The sequence below is a fragment of the Harmonia axyridis genome, chromosome 2 (genome assembly GCF_914767665.1).
Source record: "Harmonia axyridis chromosome 2, icHarAxyr1.1, whole genome shotgun sequence".
Classification (NCBI taxonomy): Eukaryota; Metazoa; Arthropoda; class Insecta; order Coleoptera; family Coccinellidae; genus Harmonia; species Harmonia axyridis.
In genome coordinates, this window is record NC_059502.1 from 46,312,655 (window position 1) to 46,338,707 (window position 26,053).

Below are 26,053 nucleotides of genomic sequence, written 5' to 3' on the forward strand. Positions count from 1 at the left end.
ATGCTAACTCAGAGTTTTATTATGGGCCGTTCACTTAGAGGTTACTTGAACGTTGAGGTCCGTCATAGTCGTTCACCTGGAATTTTCTAAAATGTGAGAATTTAGCAGATCGATTGTTTCAGGATGGCGCGAGGACATCCGGTCGTTCATTGGCCTCGTTGATTTCCTGTAGTTTTCCATTCAACAGATTTGCGATGGAATTTCTACCAAATATTCCAATTTGTTTAATATGAATTAAACAGATATAAAATTCCATTTTGAAAAAAAAATCGATCAGGATGATATTGTTAATATGCTCTCTTTATTACAATAGAGAATCAATTAGCTGATCTATTCACAATACCTTTCTATGAAGTAAAGTTAGGAACGAGGATTATTAAAAGAAATTTTAAAATATGGAAAAGAAAAATATTTTTATGGCTGGGGTAATGAATTTCCAAGAATCAATAACATCATTTTGCACTCATGTCTTTCCTAGAACGATCTTACATACGGAAAACAAAAGTTCAATCTCTTTTAATTTATTTCCCGGATCTTGATGAAGCACTTTGTCATTATAAACGTCTGGTATCTAAACAATTTCATTGAAAAAGTATTCAATCTTCATTATAGTGGTACTTTAATTTGAATTTTACATTTATTTTTTTATATTTATTATAAAGTTAATAGTTATTTTACAAAATATAAACATAATGGTGCAGTTTAATAACAACTGGACATTTGTGAAAGATATAAAAATGAATAAAATTTATGTTGCATTGATAGGTACATACAAAATATATCAAAGGCAATTGCTCGTTATATTAACAAACTAGGATAATTGAAAATAGATGAACATTTCAAAATAAATATCGTGATGAATAGGCTTGTGTCAGACATTCAACTAAAACTGTCAACGCGAATATATTAACACAAATCCAGGAATCAACACTGCTGCCAATCCTGTGATGATAAGTGTGTATTTGAAAATTTCCAGTATAAGAAGCTTGTTGAGTAGTTCTTTTTTTAATTTATTAGTATACTTGTCTGGTAGAATGAGGCTCTGTGGAAAAATAGAATATGTAGTAGTTTTATATTATATATATATATATATATATATATATATATATATATATATATATATATATATATATATATATATATATATATATATATATATATATATATATATATATATATATATATATATATATATATATATATATATATATATATATATATATATATAATATGCCGGCTAGCCAAGGCAGCTCCAGAGGATGTTATCAAATTGAGGTTAGTCAGGAGCTTTTGAGCACTTCTCAGCCATGCACTAATAGAGCCTGTGAGGACCATCAGTGGTAAGTGTGAGTGCATTTTTAATTTCATCTCATGAATTTTGCTGAAATAATTTTCATGACGAATTTATATTATTCATAAATCAATGTATCCAAAACTATGTTTTTTTATTAATCTGATCTGCAATGAGAATGTTTAAGTGTTGACATGTATTATCGATCTAAAAGGTACAATTGAAATTTTTAAATTTTTTTTTGATATTTTTAGTAGCTCTTATTAATCTCTAGGATCCACTTTGTGTTTCATTAATTACCTCTTCAATCCACAGTAACGGTAATACGGCATTGGTGAGGTTTTCTAGCGTAGCAACATCTTCAATGGCACGCAAAAACATGTTGAACTGTACTCGTTTAGCTACTTTCAGTGGAACACCAGATGTCTGTGAAAAAAAATTATGGAATATTAAGAAACAACAATAACTATTTTTTACTAGACTGAACGCAAAGACGAATACAGCACACAAATCGAATGTAGTATACCAGATAATATGCACCGACTGTCCCAGTTTATATATTGTTGTTGTCTCGATATATTTTCTTTAAAGAAGAGGTACTTGGGCTCACCGCGGCATTACCCAGATTATGGTTTTATTCTTTCGGATATTTGTAATTTTTTCAGTCGTACTTGGATTTCACTATACTCCCCTTCCTTCAAAACGAGGTGAAGAATATACAAATGAAAAATATACTCAGGAGTAATGTTAGTTAAAAGTAAAATTGAAAAAAAAAATCAACAAAGAAAATAAGCTCGGCCCAACGTTGGCGAAATGCTAACATACTGACACATCTGTGTCGGCTTGCCTACACCATTTAGAGCCGACATATTGAATAAAGTGTCCGATCGGTCGACAGCCGCCCAGCGGACTGATGTAACGCCGAGTCTGAAAACCGCAGTGCCAGCGATAATCCGACTGTTCAAAAATACATCTGTTGTTAAACCGACTTTTTACCGGCCCAATCGTCGTGAGTGAAAAGTACCTATATCAGATGTAGTTCGATATTGGAATTTGAACGGCCGATTTTCTACAGGTCGTCCAAATTCCAATAGTGATATATACATATACACTGATCAACAATTGTTAGGAATCACTTATGAACTTCTCTTCATTTGTATTTTTTCAAGTTATCTCGTGAATATCTGTACATTATATGTTCTCTAAGGAAAAAGTAAGATGTTTTGAGTTGATTATATCAGAGTCTTCCTCACTTCATCGGCTCTTGTTCACAAAATCGATTATTATCTGTAGGCTGTTACAGGTGGAGTGAAAAGCAATGTGGTATTTGTTATTAAATCTGTTTTTTTCTCTCGTTCAAACACATAACGTGACAATAATTGAAGAAATGAGAACAATATCAGCTTATCAGTCATGCCGAGAAGACGTTTGGCTCCTGTGCAACTGGACCAAATCATACGGTGGATACAGGAAGGGTTGTCCCAGCGAGAAGTGTCCCGGCGCGGGCGGTTGAATGTTTCGCAAAGTGTCGTGAGTCGGGCTTGGAATAGGTTCATCCAAAACGACTCAGTAGCTTATGTTCATTGGGGAAGTCGGCAGCGCAGTACAACAGCTGCCCAAGATCGTCTTTTGATCCTCAATGCTAGGAGAAATCTCACTTACCTGGCGTCGCGGCTCAATAGATCACTGGGAGTTGCAACAGGAGTTCTAATTTTGAAGCAGACTGTAAGACGACGACTACATATTCGTGGTTTGAGAGCACGTAGGAGGGTGCAATATCTCCGTTTGAATAGGAAACACCGGGTTCATCGACGGCAATCGGCTGAGGAGCACCGCAATTGGACACTTGAAGATTGGAGCCGATGTTTATTTACGGATGAGTCTAGATTTCGTTTGGTCAACTCCGATGGACGTATTCTTGCTTGGAGGGAAAGAGGTCGAAGGTATGCAGAACAGTTTATGGTACCCACAACAGCTTTTGGCGGAGGTTCTATATGTGTATGGGGAGGCATTTGTTTGAACCAACGCACAGAGTTGGTTGTTTTGCAGAACACCATCATGACCAGCCAGAGATATCACGATATGATTATTGAACCCATAATTTTTCCGTTTGCGGCTGCCGTGGGCAAGAATTTCATTTTAATTGACGATAATGCCCGTCCACACCGTAGTCGTCTGGTTAATGAAGCGCTAGAAACTCATGCTATTGATAGGATGGACTGGCCAGCTCGCTCTCCAGACATGAATTGCATCGAACATGTCTGGTCTGAGATGTCTAGACAATTGTCAACCTTAGAACAACCGATCAATAACCTGGAGGACCTTTCTAACGCTTTACGGGATATTTGGACGAATTTGCCCCAAAATTTTATAAATCGTTTGATCAAAAGTTTGCCTCGTAGGGTAGAATGCTTTAGACGAGCTCATGGGGGACCAACTAGCTACTAGCTTAACCGAATCTTCAGCCTTCTTGTGGTTTCATCATAAAATTTTTATGTTATTCAAACACAGAATTTTGAGTGTTCCTAATAAAGTCTTTTTTTCTCTCCAACTTTCCATTTTTTCATTCTTTTCTCAAGTGAACCACCATCTGACTAAATTTATAATCTTGGAGTGAATATTCCAGAAATAAATTTAGAACAAGTAAGTGATCCCTATCAATTGTTGAGCAGTGTACATGTGAAAAAGGAACTTTTCACACACGATTGGACCGGTAAAAAATCGGTGTTCAAAATCGTTGTGTGTGTGAAATTACACTGACTGTTGCAGAAATATCTATACTGACGTAATACCGATTAATTGCATAGGCTCATTCTGTTGAAGTATTTCTTGATTTTTTAAGAAGTAAACTTATGAAATCCAAAGTTATTAGAACATGAGAATTTCTCCTTAGAAAAATTATATGTCGTTACTTTTTTAAAACATTTCACTGAAAACTGTATGAGTTTGATCGGGCGAATAGGGCAGATAAATAAATAGCTAATTGAAATTAAAATTTTTTATACTTTAACGAAAAAATATACTTCTTCAAATAACAATTTTCAAGAACTTGATAAATAAAAATTTATATCACAAATAAAAGTAACAATAAGTTGTTTCCTTTTCTTTCAGCCTTCTGGATCTGCCACCTTATATATCACTGACAGTGCGAAGTCAATTCATTATAAAATGGTTCATTTCCACATTAGTGGCATATTTTCACAAATGGATTACTCCTTTTTGATCCTAGAAGATGAAGTGTCATTATTTTTCTGAATAATGGAAATTCAATATCAATAATTAAACAATAAGTCCCAATTTGTAAACTATGGTTTTATGTAACGAACTTCTTGGAATAAAATTATATATGAGATCATTTCGAAAAAGGAGGAAATAAATTCATGAAAAATGAATGTAAGTTTCATGAGATTATAATTGTCACAAATCGAAATATTTCATTTAACTCCTTTCTCTCGATCTATCATATCAACTAGAATATGATAACTCACCATGAATAAGAGAGTTTTTCGGGGTTTCTAGCACTCAAAGAAATTTACCAGGATATACAACAGGAATTCGGTAATTTCTACAAGAAATTCCCTCTATATAAGCGACAGGAGGAATATTTGTGGATTTTACGTGACAATTCCGGTTGATTAATTTCTCTAGAAATAACAAGTTTGAGATTAGTTGATGCAATCAAACTGCAATTTGTCATTTAACAGGAATATAATACTGTGACAAAAACCGTAATATACAGCATTGACAGGAATTTTCTGGTAAATGAACAAACTAGATATTTGTATTCCAAGCTTCGACCTTACTTATAACAGAACTGTAGTATCGGTTTAACAGGAATTTTCCGTTGAATTGAAGAAGTTACCTAGCATTTAACTTAAATTTTTTGCATTCTCTATGGAATATTATCGTAATTTTGGCAGTAATTTCCATGTGTAATTGTCATTTATGTCCATGAAATTTTACTGGAAGTTTCCGGTTAGTTCTACCGTGGAGCATTGTAGTATTTCAGGGTAATTTCTATCAGTGTTCAAGGGTTTTTTGTAATCTTTGTATTGTGTAATATATTCGTGTACCCTAATATGAGGATACCGATATATAATGTTCTAGGTATTTAAATATGAATATATTTCTAGAATAAAACTCAGTTCATGATGACTCTAACATTTATTCTTCACTGTCTAAACGAATCGTCTCCGCAGAGATGGTCACACATGTTACAATAATGAAAAACTCTGCTTGCGCAGTAAATACAATTCATAATGTACATCATACATTACATCTCCCTCCTTGAAATTAGAAAATTCATGAAAAGAAAAAAAAAATTTCCTGGAAAAAAAAATTACAATTTCAACTATAATTCAAACGTTGTGGGGGTCTTACCACACGTTTGGGTCTACTTTCAACTAAATTTTCACTTCTTAAAGGAAAGTTTTCTTCAAACTTGTCAGTTTCTGACATTGTTTGGTCAGAAGTATCAGGAAGTGAAGATGGAATTAAATGATATTTCTTTATCTGATTCAAATGACGTTTCCATTCTACATTATTTAGCTCTGGAACTCTTCTTCTTCTTCTTCTCCCTTATTCTTAAGACCATGTCTTGTCATCTTCTGTTCATCCAGCCTCTTGCGACGTGGACGTCCAATTCTCTGGAACTCGTACTAAATAAATGAATGAACCAATTTTTTTCTTCACAACAGCTTTAATTCACTTTCTGATATTCTGTTTACGATAATCAGGTACTATTACTTCCTCACCAATTTCGAATTTTAAAAATCGTTCGCCACCATGATACAACTTTTGTTGCTTTTGAACTGCTGAGACTCGATCCCCCAAATCAGCTCGATCTGTCGGCAACGAAAAATTTAAACGAGTTCGCAATTCACGGCCTAAAAATAATTTTGCAGGAGTCTCCCTTGTGGTACAATGAGGAGTAGTATGGTAATCAAATAAGAAATTATTCAAAATTAAATTTATATTACCAAATGGCAAACCATAATGAGCGAAACATGATCTCAAAATTTCAATGGTAAAGCTAGAATTAATCGAATTCATTTGAAATGCCTCAATCCATTCACTTTGAGCATCTAAAATAATCAAAAATTGTCTGTTAAGAAAAGGACCCATAAAATCTAAATGAATTCTGCTCCATGGCATGTTAGGCCAGGGCCAGCTAGACAGAATTGCCTTGTCGGGGCTCTTTTTATTCAACAAACAATTTTCACATGTTCTACAAATTTCTTCAATTTCACGATCTAAACCAGGCCACCAAAAGTATGAACGAGCTGGAGATTTCATTTTAATGACACCCATATGGGAGGAATGAAGACTCTTCAATATTTTCCGTCTTAAGATCCAAGGAATAATAATACGATGGTTCCACATTGAGCAATTTGACTCAATGGTTGAATCATTTCTAATTCTATAATAATTTTGTAACTATTTTTCAGATATTTTATATTTATTCCAACCCCTTTCAACATATTCCTTCACTTCTTTCAGAATTTTATCTTTTTCCGTGAACTTAGCAATTTTCTTAGAATCAATCGGAAAATGTTCATTATTTTCAAAATATTCATCATAGTTTGATTCTACATCTTCTATTAATTGTTCATCTACCTGTTAGGGAAGACGAGATAAAATATCTGCCTTATTTTGTTTTGATTTTACTACCTGTATATCGTATTGGTAACCAGAATAGTTACAGTTATCATGGCGGCTGCTAAGACGCGAGTAATCGAGCTCCCAATTAAGAAATGTAAAAAGTGCCATAACACACCAACTACCGGACTTCTGTGTGTAAACTGTGGAACTCTTATGCATCCTGGATGCCTAAAATATTACAGTGATATAGTGAGACTAGACGAGAATTACATAAAATGTTGTGAATCACAAGCGTATAAAAATAACCTCAAAGATGATGAGAATGAAGACCTAAACAATTCGGTAGAAACGGTGGTAAATGTCTCCGATTTAGTGAAGTCAAATGAAAACATAATAATGGATCTAACCCGCGATAATGAGAAATTGATTAACGAAAATATTCTTTCAAGAAAACTCATTTCTGAAATGGAAGATAAAAATGGTCTACTTCTATTCAAAATAAACACGCTAGAAAGAGAAAACAATAAATCCGTATGTGACTTCCAAATTCGCTTATCGGAGAAGACAGATGCTGTTGATAATGAACGAAGGGATTCCGATTGTGAAAGTGGGTCAACTAAAGTAATAAACAATAAGGTTGCTTTCAATCGAACATATGATCAAAACATCAAAACAATACAAGGAAATGTAAACAAAGCGAAACAGCCATCAGCTGATATTCATGTTCATAGTGGAAACAATGCAGTTTTCAAGGTGAAATATAAAGAAACAAAAGCTAATAAAACTATAAAAGGAACTAGAATCGACAATGAACAAAATAGCACATTTTCTAGCGTAGAGCAGAAAGCATGGCTACACATTGGTAAGGTGAAACTGAACACGACGATAGAAAGCATAATCAAACATCTTTCCCGGATGTTTCCCGGTCGCTCGTTTACGGTTGAGGTTCTCACACCGAGAGAAGAGGCGAACAGCATGTCATTTAAGGTTGGGGGCGACATTGAGCTAATGAACGAGTTATATAAAAGTGAAAACTGGCCGGAAGGGGTTACAATACGACGCTATAGAATATTTCGAGAAAGACGAAAATAAAACTGAGATGATAACTGGTAAGAATCATGCACATTTTATTCTTGCTAACATAAACCTACAATCCTTAAGTAATAAAATTGACCATTTCTGTCATTTCTTGACCGAACAGAAAATAGACTTAGCATTACACAGCATTGGCTATTTTATGATATCCTTGACAAAATTTCTATAGGAAATCACTTGGTTGCAAACGCATATTCTCGACAGTCTACAAGGCATGGTGGTGCGGCCGTTATTTTACGTAACGACGTCCCTTTCAAGGTGTTGAATGATATTAAGAACCTATCTGTAGATAGAGTAATCGAAATGACGGCTATAAGAGTAGCTAAACATAAGTTGACTGTGGTTGCCATATATCGGCCACCTTCTGGAGATTTTGAGACATTCATGTCAATCGTTGACGAAGCTCTTGAGTTGTGTTTGCGTAGATATCCTACGGACAATTTCGTTTTTGCTGACGACTATAACATAGATTTCCGGGTACCATCAAATAAAAGAAGTAAAACAGTGGAACTGTTCTCGTCTTACAACATGAGTTATATGTTTTCCGATCCATCACGTGAAACAAAGAATAGCTCAAGTTGCATTGATAATATGTTTTCAAATACAGGGTGTGTCGTAATTGATGGATAATCCTGTACTGGCGAATAGGGTAGGTCATGGCCGACCAGAAAATGTGAAGTTATGTTCAGTAAAAATATCATAATTTTCGAGATATCGGACAATTTCATTTTTTTCTGAAAAGTGCACCTTTACTCACTAATTTCAATGCTGTGATCACAAATCTTCTTATTTCTTTGGGCATTGTTTTCTATTTTACTCTCAAATAGCTGTACTAAGAGATAAACTACCAAATTCCTACCATCTTGCTTAATTAAGGAAAAAAAAGTAGGATAAACCTCATGTTTGCAAATTCACTAACTTTTTTCTTTAAGTTTCAGTCGTTATGGTGAAAAAAATTGTATTGAGACCTTTGTGAACATTTTCTAAATAAATTGTCAATTTCATTGTGGTTCAAAAATGGTATAATACATGTTATTCTTTTATTGGGTGCTCGGAGTACGTTCCATTATTACAACTGAGGTACTAATTTCAGTGAAAGAGAGTTTTAGGGATTTTGATAATACCTAATAATGGTTAAATAAAACAGACTATTTATTAATATTATTATTTTAAATTACCGTAAGTGCTCGAAATGTCCGCCTTCTGCACGAATGCACGCTAAACATTTTCTGATAAAAGATCGTTTGATTCGTCGCGCATATCTGGCTTGATTAATATTTCGAGTTGCTTCGTTAATGCGTGTGCGTAATTCTTCAACTGAATTTATCGGCTTGTCATATACCTTCTCTTTGAGACATCCCCAATAGAATAAAATCTAATGGATTTAGATCAGGAGATCGTGGTGACAAAGAAATTGTACCTATTCGTCTAATACAACTTCTCTGGAATTTTTCATTTGAATAATCACGTACCTTTCGTGCGAAATGTGCAGGGCAGCCATCATGTTGCAGCCACATCCGCCTCCTGTCTTCTAAATTCAAATTTTCTAGTAAAAGCGGCAGTGTGTTTTTTAGAAAATGAATGTATCGGTCAGCTGTTATTGTTTCTGAAAACTCAAATGGGCCGATGACTTGTCCATAAAAAATCCCAGTCCACAAATTAATGTCAAATTGGTACTGGGATCTTTCTTGCCTCATTAGATGTGGATTAGAGACCTGCCAACTATGCATATTATGCAGGTTGTGGTAGGAGTCGGATATGGCTGCAACATAATGGATGCCCTGCACATTTCGCACGACAGGTACGTAATTACTTGAATGAAAAATTTCCGAGAAGATTGATTGGACGTATGGGTACAATTTCTTGGCCACCACGAGCTACTGATCTAAATCTAGATTTTATTCTATTGGCGATGTCTCAAAGAGAAGGTATATGATAAGCCGATAAATTCAGTTGAAGAATTACGCACACGCATCAACGAAGCAGCTCGAAATATTAATCAAGCCAGATATGCACGACGAATGAAACGATTTTTTATTAGAGGATGTTCAGCGTGCACTTATGTTGGCACTTACTGTAATTTAAAATAAATAGTGAAAATTTTACTGTGTTTTATTGAACCATTATTAGGTATCATCACAAATCCCTAAAACTCTCTTTCACTGAAATTAGTACCTCAGATGTAATAATTTAACGTACTCCGAGCACCCAATGAAAGAATAACATGTATTACACCAATTTAGAACCGCAATGAAATAGACAATTTATTTATGAAATGTTCACAAAGGTCTCAATACATTTTTTTTTCTCCATAACGACTGAAAATTGAAGAAAAAAGTAAGTGAATTTGCAAACATGAGGATAATCCTACTTTTTTTTCTTAATTAAGCAATATGGTAGGAATTTGGTAGTTTATCTCTTAGTTCAGCTATTTGAGAGTAAAATAAGAAATAATGCCCAAAGAAATAACAAGATTTGTGATCACAGCATTGAAATTAGTGAGTAAAGGTGCATTTTTTAGAAGAAAATGAAATTGTGCGATATCTCGAAAACTATGATATTTTCACTGAACATAACTTTACATTTTTTGGTCGGCCATGACCTGTCCTATTCGCCAGTACAGGATTATTCATTAATTACGCCACACCCTGTATGTGAAGTGGAAATTTTGACACTAGAACATACGATCCACATCTATCGGACCATTTTGCATAAATTCTGAAGATAAAATTGTCTCATTGTGAACCTGAAAAAAAATACATACAGAATCGTCAGACAAATAAACGACAAAAATACTAGCCGATTCATACAGGCTGCAGGGAAAGAAGACTTGACCCTTGTGTATCATCAAAACGCAGCCCAGGAGTGTCTCAAAATAAACCTCAAAGGGGCGCATATCTACATCACCACGGACAGCCAAGCCACGCTGAGATCCCTGGAAGCGTGCTGTCAGGGGTCTCTGCTGACTTGGGAGTGCCGTAACACCATAAAGCAACTGGCCAGAGGAAATAAGGTGACTCTACTATGGGTACCAGGACACTGTGGTGTTGAAGGAAATGAGAGAGCGGACGAGCTTGCAAAAAGTGCATCTAGGTTAAGACCTGCTGGACCTGAGCCTTTCTGTGGGATAGGAAAAGACCAATACAAAGCTGCGGTCCAGCTATGGGAGTTGAACAGTAGGACAATCCACTGGACTAACACTCCTAGACTTGCTCAGGCAAAGAAATTCATGAAGATTTCACCTACTTACACCAGAAAACTCCTGAAGCTGTCACGAGCGGAGCTTCGGGTGATGGTGGGACTGCTGACGGGGCACTGTCGGTACAAACATCATTTGTACCGTATGGGTAAGTCAGCAGACGAGATTTGCAGGCTCTGTGGATCGGAAGTAGAAACTTCTGAACACTTGATATGCAAGTGTCCAGAGCTGGCTGGCCTAAGAACCATTCACATGGGCAAGCCGGTCCTGGATACCAGAGAGGTAATGGCCAAGGCCCCTAGGGAGGTTGTCAATTTTATTAACGTCGTTGACGACCTCCCTGGGTTTTTATGAATGAGTAGGGTAGTGAACAAAAGATCTGCATGGTCGCAGTTCCCGGAAGGCTCACCGAAGCAAAACGACCCCAGTTCAAATAAAAATAATCATCAAAACGCAGAGATACAATACAACAACTTCCACAATAGGCTCATGGAACTTTTTCATTCTAGTTTTCCCGAAAAAAGGGTGAAAATGAGGAAAATTAGGAAATATAAAACTTCAAATAGTATTAATAACCTAAAAATCAAACTGGAAGCTGCCGACACAATTGCTAGGGTAAAAAAAGATAATGATAGCAAAGAACTTCGCAAGATGCTGAAAAATTTATTGAAAAAGGCTATAACTGACTCTGTGAAAGCAACAAATTCTAAAAAAATTAATAGAGCAGAAAATAAACAACAAGCAATTTGGAAAGTCATAAAAGAGCAAACGAAGAAAAGAAATAATTCTGGCTTATCGGATGAAGGAATAACAGCAGAACAAATGAATGAATACTTTACTTCAGTGGGTAAAGAAATATCGGAAAAAGTTAGACCCTCCGTGCAGGCATCGGCTGAATTGCTTCATAAGAATAGATTGAGTAGTCCAGACTCACTGTATCTGTATGAAGATACAGAAGAGGAAATACATAATTCAGTGAAGCTGATGAAGAGCACTAAAGCCAAAGACTATTATGGAATGAGTGTGCCGTTGCTAAAATACATAATCCCATATATAAAACATCCATTGTATAAAATCATCAATGACTGCTTCACCCAGGGTGTTTTTCCAGAAAAGCTGAAAATAGCAACGGTAACACCTATACATAAAAAAGGAGATACGACGGACCGATCGAACTACAGACCTATCTCAGTCCTACCAGTTATATCGAAGATTTTCGAAATTTTATTGAGAAAACGCCTTCTAAATTTCTTGGAGAAGAAGTCGATGTAGCTCAACATGGCTTCAGGCAGCAAAGATCAACTGTGACTGCAATGATTGATACCCTGGATACTATTCTGGAAGCATTCAATAACTCCGAGGAGGTTGAAATGACATCATCTATCGATCTGAGTAAGGCATTCGACTGCGTCAGTCATGAAATACTGCTGGATAAACTAACTTTTTATTAAATCAGAGGAATCACACATGAACTATTCGAGTCATACCTAAGTAACCGGTACCAGTCAGTGAAGTGCAATGAGTCCATGTCCGATCTGTTGGAGGTGAATTGCGGAGTCCCTCAGGGGTCAATTCTCGGCCCGCTCCTATTTGTATTGTTCTTGAACGACATCTTCGAGAATATAGCATCGACTAAAAGTTGTAGCTACTCCGATGACACGACTGTTCTCAATAGTTCACGCTCCAGAGCCGAGCTTCAGATGATGTCAGCCAGGAGTGAAGGAGATGCTCAGAAATGGTTTACTGTAAACGGACTTCAGATGAATATGGAAAAACACAAAGGATCGTATTCATAAACAAGGAACATGATGATTCGTCATTGAGATATTTGGGGTTGGAATTCCAGCCATCATTGAGCTGGAGTGAACATGTGGAAGACCTATGTAAAAAGTTATCAAGTTCCATCTTTTTGATAAGAAGAATGCGACAGATCACAAACACCAACATAGCTAAGATGACCTACTATTCAAGCTTTCACTGCCAGGCCATATATGCCATCATAATGTGGGGACAGTGCACTGATGCACAAAAAGTTCTTCTGAAACAGAAGAGTGCAATAAGAGCGATATACCAGATGAAGAAAACCGACAGTTGCAGGGAAATATTCAGGAGAGAAAAAATATTTACAACCACGACAGCCTTCATACTAGCATGTGTAAAATATGTTCATCAAAACCAAAATAAGTTCCTAAAAAACTCTCATTATCACAGCTACAACACACGGGAGAAAAATAACTTCTCTGTTTCGCACGCGAGAATAAATAAGACACAACAAGGTCCTAACTATATATACATGTCTCATGTTATATAATAGACTACAGAGCCACGTCAAAGAATTAAATATGTCTACATTGTAACGAAGTGAAATTCGTTACTAGAATCACCCGGTATAATTTAGCCCAGGTTAAGAATTCAATAATTATTTTACTAGAATCACCTAGTATAAATTACCCCAGGTTTAGAATTCAATGATTATTTTATTAGAATCACCCAGTATAATTTGCCCCAGGTTTAGAATTCCATCATTATTCTACCAGTCATATGAGTAGGTGAAAATAAAATTTTAATTGAGAGCAGTGAAGGTATTTTTCGTCCAATTCAGAAATTTTCATTTGGAATAATTTCTGATTTATTTATTTCATGAAAATATAACGATGCAATTCAAAATATCAGCCTATGTATAAAAACTTCCGTGCGACACCGCTACAGACGTTAGCTCTTCAATATGTTTTTTTTTACATGTTGCCGTTTGTTTTTCATATTCACACCGCCGATTTTGAGACTCGAAATTTTCCCCTTCCAACCGAGATTACAAGTGAAGTTTTTCGGAAAAGAAGAATTAGTCTCGCCGGTGTCTTCGAAGTATCAAGATATTTTCCGATTTACTCCTGTCGGCGTCTTCGAGCTATATATTTTCATAGTTATTGAGCGGATTTTCTTGAGTAACAATTAAGAGTTTAATTTTTAGTTTGCAATTTTTCTTTTGAACGTTGGAAGTTTTAGTGCCGTATTTTAGATTCGTGAATTTGACACTTAGCACGTACACGAAAAGAATTTGAGATAGTGTAGTGAGGTGGGAAATTCTTAGGATTGGTAAGAACCGTTTTATTCCTGTCTGTATTATCGGTGACTTTCCTGTGTTCCATCGATACTTTCCGAGTGTGATTTATTTGTAATTTATTTCATTTCTTAGATCTTTCTTTCTCAAGTGGAGTTTGTCTGTTCGGTTCCTTATTGCGAGCAACTCTTATTTGGAACTACCAGGCAAAACTCCTTATCTTGGGGAGAGGGGTCGTTTATTTCCGATCTCCGGATCACTGCGGTCTTTAAGGTTAATTACCCTGTCCGGTCCGACTCGAGTCGTCAATTGGTGGATGCGCCGAGGTATACCGTAAGTGAAATTTATTTCTTTGATCTTTCTTTCTCAAGTGGAGTTTGTCTGTTCGGTTCCATATTGCGAGCAACTCTTATTTGGAACTACCAGGCAAAACTCCTTATCTTGAGGAGAGGGGTCGCTAATTTCCGATCTCCGGATCACCGCGGTGTTTTGGGCTAATTACCCTGTCCGGTCTGACCTGAGTCGTGAATTGGTGGATGCGCCGAAGTATACCCTGAGCGAAATTCATTTCTTAGATCTTTCTTTCTCAGGTGGAGTTTGTCTGTCCGGTTCCTTATTGCGAGCAACTCTTATTTGGAACTATCAGGCATAACTCCTCATCTTAGGGAGAGGGGTCGCTTAATTCCGATCTCCGGATCACAGCAGCCTTTTCGGCGAATTACCCTGTCCGGTCTGACTCGAGTCTAGAATTGGTGGATGCGCCAAAGTATACCCCAAAAGAAATTTATTTCTCAGATCTTTCTTTCTCAAGTAGAGTTTGTCTGTACGGTTCCTTATTGCGAGCAACTCTTATTTGGAACTACCAGGCAAAACTCCTTATCTTGGGGAGAGGGGTCGCTTAATTCCGATCTCCGGATCACAGCAGCCTTTTCGGCGAATTACCTTGTCTGGTCTGGCTCGAGTCTTGAATTGGTGGATGCGCCAAAGTATACCCCGAACGAAATTTATTTCTTAGATATCTCTTTCTCAGGTGGAGTTTGTCTGTACGGTTCCTTATTGCGAGCAACTCTTATTTGGAACTACCAGGCAAAACTCCTTATCTCGGAGAGAGGGGTCGCTTAATTCCGATCTCCGGATCACAGCAGCCTTTTCGGCGAATTACCCTGTCCGGTCTGACTCGAGTCTAGAATTGGTGGATGCACCAGAGTATACCCCGAACGAGATTTTTTTCTTAGATTTATTTTGGTGGATGCGCCGACCAATACCCTGATTGAAATCTGTTTCTAAGACCCAACTTTCTCAATTGGAATCTGTGTGTCGGGTCCCTTATTGCGAGCAACTCTTATTTGGGACCACCAGACAGAATTCCTTATCTTGTGGAGCGGGGTCGCTTATTTCCGATTCACGGATCACCGTGGTCATTTCGGTGAGTCACCCTGCCCAGTCCGACCTGAGATTTATTTTGGTGGATGCGCCGACAAATAACCTGATTGAAATCTGTTTCTAAGACCCAACTTTCTCAAGTGGAATCCGTGTGTCGGGTCCCTTATTGCGAGCCACTCTTATTTGGGACCACCAGACGGAATTCCTTATCTTGTGGAGAGGGGTCGCGTATTTCCGATTCACTGATCGCCGTGGTCATTTCGGTGAGTCACCCTGCCCAGGCTGACTTCATATACATTTTGGTGGATGCGCCGATACAAGACCTGATTCGAAGATATTGTTCAGGCTTCCTTTTTCTAATAAAGAGGTATCGAACCAGACCGTACGGAACACAGGATAGGTAGTCACATCTGACTTATTAGACTGCATTTCACACGCCAATCTGCATGCTTTCCACGCTTGTCCGCAATTAAACGTTTTTATCATCGCTCAATTTGCCTGCTCACTGCTTACTCATTTCTGCTGCTTGATATACGCCACCTGCTCACCTCGCTTATTTCTCGTTCCGTACCGTGTTGCATTGTAAATATTTGCTTTTGGTGTTAAGTAGCCTTTTGCATTATTGTATATATAGGATAGTATTGTATATAATTTGGTGTTGTACATAAGGGAACGGATATTGTTAAATATAGTGTGTTTCGTCAGGGTGTCTTTTATTTATCTCATAAGACATTTACTGCCATTTAGCGAAATAAATCACCACTGGTCAATCGCTCTTACCTTAGATTGAATCGAACCCTTCTCCAACTGTTTAAAAGCTACCCAGGGTCGATAATAGTGAGCAACGTAAGGAATTGCGACCTTATAAAACCTATCGCAATTGGCGCCCGAGGTAATATAGAAGGGAAATAGTAAACAATCATCAATCCGAAGAAAGTCGCCGTCACAAATTGGCGCTCGAGCAGGGACCTGATTTTTTTGCTATAGGACTGACAGAAGAGCCCTTTAGAGTATTTTTTGTGTAGAATATTTTTCAGAGGATAATGGAGGTGAACAGATTGAGAGCGGAAGAGTTGAGATGGGAGCTGGAGGCTCGTGGCCGTAAAGCCGGCAGAACCGTACAAGAAAACCGGAAGGAACTGAGGAAGGTGTTGGCACAGGATGTACAGTTCTTTCCCATGGAAAGAGACACCGAGGAAGAACTGAACGATGCCAGTCAAATCCTGAGAAGCTTGGTGGAACATGTTCAAGCTTTTGACGAGGAGAACACCGCGAATGAGGAGCCACGTATCAGGAGTAGACTCATACACCTACAGAACCGTCTCAGCCTGGTGAGACCGACTACGATGGAGGAACAGGCCAAGGCCGTCGAGCTGTCTGAGTTATGGAAACAAACAGACGAGATGCTGGTGGATGCCGTGGTCTTGGCCAAAGCAAAAGTTGCCCGGAATGGGTTGAGGGATGTTTCGGAAAACCCTGGGCACCCTGAGCTGGGTGAAGCATCTCAACCGGAAAGAGAAGTAAGTCTTATCTCCTTCGAGGATCCTCCCATGGAAGACCAACAAACCACCGGCGCTGATAACGGAGGCACCTTCAAGAGAGACCAAACGCAGATTTTGCAGCAGGAAAATAGCGAGGGAGGTTTCTCATTGAATTTCTTCCGGCGGTTACACAACAGGGCTTGTGAAGCTGTCCGTCGACGATTAAACTTCACTAGTCCCTGGAGGACAGATGAAACTTCTGGACCGCTCATGCGAGGGAATAGGCCGGTGGTGGCTGAGTCGACTCGGAGAATTTCGTTCCCATTTTTGGTACCCGAGGATTCGAGAGATACCGAGGAGGATGTAGCCCACACTACGGCTACGGGAGGTCAAGCTGATCTAGGCAGATCAGATAGTTTGGAGCGAGGCAGAAGAGGACAGGACAACCGGACTGGAATAGAAAGATCATTTAATCAGCCAGCCGTACCTGTTTATAAGTGGAATATACAATTCGATGGATCAACCAGCGTTAATGCATTCCTGCAGGAGGTCGAACATCTAGCCGAATCTCGCAAGGTTACTCGACAGTACCTCTTCGAATCTATCTTCGAGTTACTACGGAAGGATGCCAGGAATTGGTATATTCCCAGGAGAGGTACATTCAGAGGTTGGGAAGACTTCAAGGAGCAACTGCGTGAGGCTTTCCTCCCCCTCGACTACGAGGAAACGCTTCTGGAGGAAATAAGGAAACGAACTCAGGGGGAGGACGAAAAGCTGTTGATGTTCGTCACAAGGATGCAGAACCTGTTCTTGAAGTTGACTACAAAGCGACCTCCTGAAGAAGAACAGGTGAATATGATCAGGAAGCGTCTGTTGCCGACCCTGCAGAAGGCACTGGCTTTTCAAGAGATCAACAATTATGCCCAGCTGTTGTCCAAAGGAAAGGTGTTTGAGTTGGTTCAGTGGCATGCGGACCAATACACTCCACCTCCAGCCCATAAAGGTCTAATCGATGATCCACACCTGGTATATGAAAGACCTCGCCGAAAACTTCCACAGACCTTGACCGTCGAGTTTCCACCGTCCAAGAGGCCGGAAGAAATGAAGCCACCGGAAAATGTACCAAAGTCGACGCCTAAGGCCCAAAAGGAAACACCAAACAGGGAGTCTGCATCAAGTAGAGTCAAACCTGGAGACCCACCACCCCGTGATGCGAAGGTCGTTCGGTTCGAAGACACCAGGCTCCGAGAACTTCAATGCTGGCGTTGTGGTAAGGTCGGACACTTGAGAAGGAAGTGTCAATCAACGCCGAGGCTGTTTTGTTCCCGATGTGGGAAGCAAGGCGTGATGTCCAGGGATTGCCGATGTTCGGAAAACTAGAGCGGAGCTGCCTCGCGGGGAAGAGACAGTTCCGTTCCATGGCATCCTCAATCAAGCAGTCAGCGTACACGCAGGATAACCGGCCAACAGTCGCTGTCCACATCGGAAGACAGTCCGTGGCAGCCCTGCTAGACACTGGTGCGTCCAAGTCCTTTTTGAGCAAAAAGGCAGCAGAGGCATGCAGGAGGATGAGAGTTTTTCCGTCGGAGATCGCAGATATGGTGGCCACAGTGGCCGACGGAAGTTCAATCACCGTGAAAAAGATGTACGAGCCCATAATACGGTTTGGGGAGGAGGAGATCAAATCTCGACTCCATTTGGTGCCCCATCTACCGATAGATTTGGTTCTAGGAATGGACCTGCTGGCTTCGCACGATTTCATGATTGATTTCCGTACATCGCAGTGCTTCCTCAAGGGCAAGTTGCTAAAGAGAGCCGTTTCGCCGATCTCCACGCCGTACAACTCGTCGATCAGCTCCTTGCACCGACAGGAAACACGACTCGTTCAGAAGTTTCCGGAAAAGGAACTCGGAGGTTCCGAAGGAACAAGGATGGCCCAACCGAAGATTAAACCGAAAAAGCCTAGATACCGTCCGAGTAAGCCCAAGATGCAGAAAATCGAGGAACAGGTCTGTGTGGCCAAGAACACGACCCGATGTCTGTGGTACACCAAGAAATACCAGGAGGTCTTGAAGAATCCTGCGGAATTTCCAGATTACCGAATACAGGAGGGAAGGTTATATAGATATTTTTGGAGCACTGACGACTTCACGGAAACAGAGATGGGAACGCCGTGGAAACTGTGCATCCCGACCGAGGATCGGCAGTCGATACTGCGGGAGAACCATGATGAGCCGGTGGCTGGTCACTTGGGAATCGCAAAGACCATATCTCGAGTGGCCCAAAGCTACTATTGGCCTGGGATGTTCCGTGAAGCAGCCCAATACGTTCGAAGGTGCAAGCAATGCCAGAGGTACAAGGTTTGCCAACAGAAACCCCCAGGGAAAATGCAACCGTACCACATCACCGAACCATGGCATACGGTTTGCACGGATCTAATAGGCCCATTACCTCGTTCCAAAAGGGGTAATACTTTCCTCGTGATGTTCCAGGACCGTTTCTCGAAGTGGATAGAATGCAAACCACTCCGGGCAGCCACGGGTAAAGGTGTGTTCCAGGCGTTTTACGATCTAGTGTTGCTGAAATTTGGATGTCTCAAGACTGTAATTAGCGACAATGGTTCTCAATACGACGGACGTCTATTTGGAGAAAACCTGAAGAGTTTGGGTATCCAACATAGGTTTGCTCCGGTCTATTCACCGCAGTGCAATCCCGTAGAAAGAGCTAACCGGACCATCAAAACCATGATAGCACAATTCTGCGAGCAGGATCATCGTTCCTGGGATGAGCGAGATGGAGAACTGGCTTTCGCGTTGAACTCTGCCAAACATGAGTCCACCGGATTCACACCGGCGTTCCTGAATTTCGGTCGGGAGGTCCACTCCCCAGAAATGAACCGTCGGACATCAGGAACCAAAGGTGACGCAGAGAAATCAACGGGGGATCCACAGGTCCAAGGGGTAGACCAATACGCAAATCGCATCAAGCGACTCCAAGAGACCCGGGAGTTTGTTAGACTCCAGCTGACTCGTGCATTCAACCAACAGAGTCGGTATTATAATCTCCGGAGGAGAGCGTGGTCGTGCCGGGTAGGTGACAAAGTTTTACGCCGGGAACATCCGTTGTCTTCGGCGGCAGAAGGCTTTGCATCTAAATTAGCGCCCAAATATTCTGGTCCATATACCGTTACCAAGGTCATATCTCCAGTGGTTTACGACTTGAAAAGCGGGTCGGGTAAATGCCTCCGTCATATCCACGTGAAAGATTTGAAACCGTTCCACGAGGATGAGCTAGGTGGAGAGCATGCCAATAAGGTGTAACCGTGTTAGCCGCTCGTTTTCTGAGAAGCCCCGATCTTTGGCGGTCACATCATCCGCTTCTTCTGTAGATGTGACCACAATGCGAATTTGGACTCCTAGAGTGTGAGGCCGTCCATCAAGATGTCCTTATGTTGGAGTCCGAAGTGGGTAGTCGTTGGTCGTGGGGGATCCATACGAATGGTCGCTAATCCTTTTATGTTTCAGAATAGAGATGTCTGAAGGTAGTAGGACCTATTCAATGTCAGGTTGGTGGATTCCATGTTAGCGCGCCTAGACGAGCTGGTGGTAGAAGCATTCGACTGCTGGTCAAGACTGCGAGGGGTAATGTCCAGGGAATAATTGTGCCCGAAAGAGTTCCCCCAAGATAGTCGAGTCCAAACGAGGCGACAAGAGGAGCCATCGCGAGCTGAAGAAAACCGCAATCAGCAAGCGAGATCAAACCAGCCCAACCCCGACTCAATTGGAATCCAATGCGAGCTGCTGCGAACCGCGACGAACCTCCATCACTGCCAATGAAGATACATCCAGGGGTTATATTGGCTGTCTGCCAATAGATTTCTGAACAACGAGGTAGCAGGTGGTCATGAAAAAAAACTGTAGTTTTTTTTTGGGAAGTAAGGGGGGTGTGTAACGAAGTGAAATTTGTTACTAGAATCACCCGGTATAATTAAGCCCAGGTTAAGAATTCAATAATTATTTTACTAGAATCACCTAGTATAATTTACCCCAGGTTTAGAATTCAATGATTATTTTATTAGAATCACCCAGTATAATTTGCCCCAGGTTCAGAATTCCATCATTATTCTACCAGTTATATGAGTAGGTGAAAATAAAATTTTAATTGAGAGCAGTGAAGGTATTTTTGTCCAATTCAGAAATTTTCATTTGGAATAATTTCTGATTTATTTATTTCATGAAAATATAACGATGCAATTTAAAATATCAGCCTATGTATAAAAACTTCCGTGCGACACCGCTACAGACGTTATCTCTTCAATATGTTCTTTTTTACATGTTGCCGTTTGTTTTTCATATTCACACCGCCGATTTTGAGACTCGAAATATATATATATATATATATATATATATATATATATATATATATATATATATATATATATATATATATATATATATATATATATATATATATATATATATATATATATATATATATTTATATAAATACATATAAATATATATATAAATATATATAAATATATATATATATATATATATATATATATATATATATATATTGTTATGGATCGTATATATATTCAAGTTGAGATTATGTTGTTGTTGATTTGATTTAAATTGATTCGATCCAATAACTAAATTTGATACTATATCTTTTATAATTTTGCGCCGACTCTATATATCTCAGGAGGGTTCATTCAAATTCAATTATATATTTTTTTTTAATTTAATTAATATTTTCAAAATTCACTAACTATAAAGAAATTCTTATCTAATAACTAAATTTATATTAATCTAATCTTATATTTACGTATTTAAATCTTCATCGACCTCATCAGTGTTCTATGTTATGGTATGGTATCGTCTTCTATGCTCCTAACCTCGAATGGATTATAACCTTAATTCGTATTAATTCAGTTGCATTGTTTTGAATCCATTTTCCATTTGATATTGCTTCAACTTGCTTGAATCCAGGGAAATTTCTTCTTGAAATTGATTAAATAATTTTCCACTTCTTCTCACAATGATTTTCAGGTACGTATTTAACAATTTTAATATCTTGCAAATTTTCGTAAATAAATTCTTTCGTTTATCAATTATTTCAGGTAAATTTCTTGAGTCAGGTGACGTGCTCTCAACAATGGTTTTTTACTGACTGATTAGCTGTCATTCAGCTGGGCTTTATATAGATTTTCAATTTTTTCTTGAAATCAAGATTGCCTTGGATGTCAAAAAATTTTCCAAATATGATGCTTTCGCAATTTTCTCTTTTGAGGTAAGTTTTCTCTCTTCAATCTTGATCTAGTTAATTTCTTCATTTAATTCCGCATCTTTTGGTACCACATATGTTGTATTCGGTCGATTCGAAGTTACAAAATTTTCAAATATTCTATATACAATTTGGAAATTTTTCTAATATTCACTTTCTTTGGCCTAATATTCAAAGATTTCTATCTATAACTCCTAAAATCTACTACATATTTTTAAATTATACTATAATCTAATGAAATATATACATTTTTGTATGTTTGAGACATTAATTACTTTGGAATCCCTGATTTATCATTCGATATCCTATCCCTATCCATTATTTACAATTTTATTAGGAATTTTGGCTAGTATTACATTTTTGAGATTGTATCTAGATGTAATTCACTAGATCACAAGCTATTTCATGAAAATTAACATAGGAAATATAAAATAAATGATTATTTTTTATCATTTTGAATGAAAATTGAATATTCAGTCTTTTGACTCTTTTAACATTATTTACATGATATATAAATGGTTCCTGATACTTGAGTTGAATATCTTTTGTTGATTTTATCAAATTGAACTTGAATTTTATTAATATTTTCATTTTGTTTCAGATCCTGAGATGTTTTGAATGAATATTGATATAGTACTTGAGAAATATTGGATTTATGCTACTTTTATAATGTGCAAATGAATGGAATAAATGAATAAAGTTACTCTACTTTTCTTTAAAATTATTGGATCATATCAAGTTAAATTTTATTATCTATCTGATGAATTTGCTGTAGTTTCCGAAAGATAGAGTCTGGTAATGTATTCTCATTGATTTTATAAGTTGATAATACCATTCCATAACAATTCCCCAAATTTAATATTTGATAATTTTTATTTTCAATATAAAATTTAAAATATTAAAATTTCTCCAAAATTTTGAAATTTGATTGAAATTTAAATTAACTTTCATTCGTTGTCTGGATGAATTCATATAAATCATTAATATGAAAAATTCCTCTTATTCTTTCTGTTTCTAATTCTTTTAATACATAACTGTTCAAACCATTCTCATTATCTATTATATATGGTCCCTCGAATGGAGTTTTTAATTTCGCACAAATCTTATTCCGCTTGTCTGTTACCCTGTGGAATCGTACAATAACCAAATCTCCTTTTTTTTTTTTTTTAAACTTCACATATTTCCTTCTATTCCTTCTCTCCATTTTCTTTCTGTATCTTTTTCTATTCTTTTTCAATCTTACTTTTACCTTCTTCATGATGTCTTCATTATTTATATGACTTGTTCTGTAACAATTTCTTTCTTGTTTCATTGAATATAAATTTGTTTCTTCATTAATTGCATTATGCATTGTATTCAATAAAAATTCCACTCTGTTTAATTGTATATCCCATTTGTTTTGTTCTCCATTGACAAGTTTTCTTGAATATTTCACTACTTCTTGAATGTATCGTTCTGATGGGTTTGCTTGAGTATCACTTATACTGTTATAATTCAGAATTATCTCTTTATTTTCATAATATTTGTTTTCTATTGAATTTTGTGGATTTCCTATCTCATATATATTTTGGTCAATCTTGTTTTTATTTTCTGGAAATTCTATTAAAGGTGCTGTATACTGATTTATTAATTTTTCATTGAAATTCATGTTAATCTCTCCTACAATTTTCAATTTTTCATTCGACTCCTCATTTTGAATTCTTGCAATTTTATACATCTCAATCTTATTGATTTCTAGTTGCTCATTTTCTTTTTCGATATCATTATATATAATACTCAGATTTCCTTCTGTTAGATCTTGAACTCCAGTTTCACAAATCTCCAAATTCTCTTCATATATTTTACTTTCTGTATCTAATTCAGCTGAAGATTCTTTTTGTACTTTATTTCTTTTGGTATATAACCTTTCCTTGCAAATCATTAATACATTCCCAAGATTCTTTTCCATTTCAATTATCTTATCTGCCAAATTAATTTTCTTTTCTTCTTTAATTTCTTTCAAATTTTTATCCAATAATTTTGACTGATCTTCCAATTTTTTCGACTGATCTTCCAATTTTTTTGACTGATCTTCAATTTTTTTTGACTGATCTTCAAATATTTTATTCATATTTTCTTCAAATTTTTTTAATGCATTCATTATATCCCATAAATTCAGTTCTTTTCTATTTTCTTCATTTATTTCCATATTTCCTCTTGCATTTTCTTCTTCATCCCCCTTTTCTCCAATTTTCGTTTTACTTCTTGTTTCCATTTTTTATTGAATAATCAATGATATGATTCCAACAATTATGTATTAATTTGAAATTTTTTAAAAGACTGCTGTAATTGAATTAATATAATAATGCTGTAATTGAATTAATATAAGCCACGCGTTGGGCGACAATTGTTATGGATCGTATATATATTCAAGTTGAGATTATGTTGTTGTTGATTTGATTTAAATTGATTCGATCCAATAACTAAATTTGATACTATATCTTTTATAATTTTGCGCCGACTCTATATATCTCAGGAGGGTTCATTCAAATTCAATTATATATTTTTTTTTAATTTAATTAATATTTTCAAAATTCACTAACTATAAAGAAATTCTTATCTAATAACTAAATTTATATTAATCTAATCTTATATTTACGTATTTAAATCTTCATCGACCTCATCAGTGTTCTATGTTATGGTATGGTATCGTCTTCTATGCTCCTAACCTCGAATGGATTATAACCTTAATTCGTATTAATTCAGTTGCATTGTTTTGAATCCATTTTCCATTTGATATTGCTTCAACTTGCTTGAATCCAGGGAAATTTCTTCTTGAAATTGATTAAATAATTTTCCACTTCTTCTCACAATGATTTTCAGGTACGTATTTAACAATTTTAATATCTTGCAAATTTTCGTAAATAAATTCTTTCGTTTATCAATTATTTCAGGTAAATTTCTTGAGTCAGGTGACGTGCTCTCAACAATGGTTTTTTACTGACTGATTAGCTGTCATTCAGCTGGGCTTTATATAGATTTTCAATTTTTTCTTGAAATCAAGATTGCCTTGGATGTCAAAAAATTTTCCAAATATGATGCTTTCGCAATTTTCTCTTTTGAGGTAAGTTTTCTCTCTTCAATCTTGATCTAGTTAATTTCTTCATTTAATTCCGCATCTTTTGGTACCACATATGTTGTATTCGGTCGATTCGAAGTTACAAAATTTTCAAATATTCTATATACAATTTGGAAATTTTTCTAATATTCACTTTCTTTGGCCTAATATTCAAAGATTTCTATCTATAACTCCTAAAATCTACTACATATTTTTAAATTATACTATAATCTAATGAAATATATACATTTTTGTATGTTTGAGACATTAATTACTTTGGAATCCCTGATTTATCATTCGATATCCTATCCCTATCCATTATTTACAATTTTATTAGGAATTTTGGCTAGTATTACATTTTTGAGATTGTATCTAGATGTAATTCACTAGATCACAAGCTATTTCATGAAAATTAACATAGGAAATATAAAATAAATGATTATTTTTTATCATTTTGAATGAAAATTGAATATTCAGTCTTTTGACTCTTTTAACATTATTTACATGATATATAAATGGTTCCTGATACTTGAGTTGAATATCTTTTGTTGATTTTATC

The 26,053-nt window shown here is 36.9% G+C and overlaps 1 protein-coding gene across 1 annotated transcript in view; it reads right to left on the reverse strand.

Moving 5' to 3' along the window:
- Positions 1–703: 703 nt before the first annotated feature.
- Positions 704–26,053, reverse strand: part of LOC123673327 (sensory neuron membrane protein 2-like) — a 138,331-nt gene continuing 112,981 nt past the window's right edge. Inside the window, exons 3-4 of the mRNA XM_045607812.1 lie at positions 1,592–1,717; positions 704–1,042 (exon numbers count right to left, since the gene is read on the reverse strand). Coding sequence (XP_045463768.1) covers positions 893–1,042; positions 1,592–1,717 — 276 coding nt within the window. The 3' untranslated portion in view covers positions 704–892. The remainder of the gene's footprint in view (positions 1,043–1,591; positions 1,718–26,053) is intronic.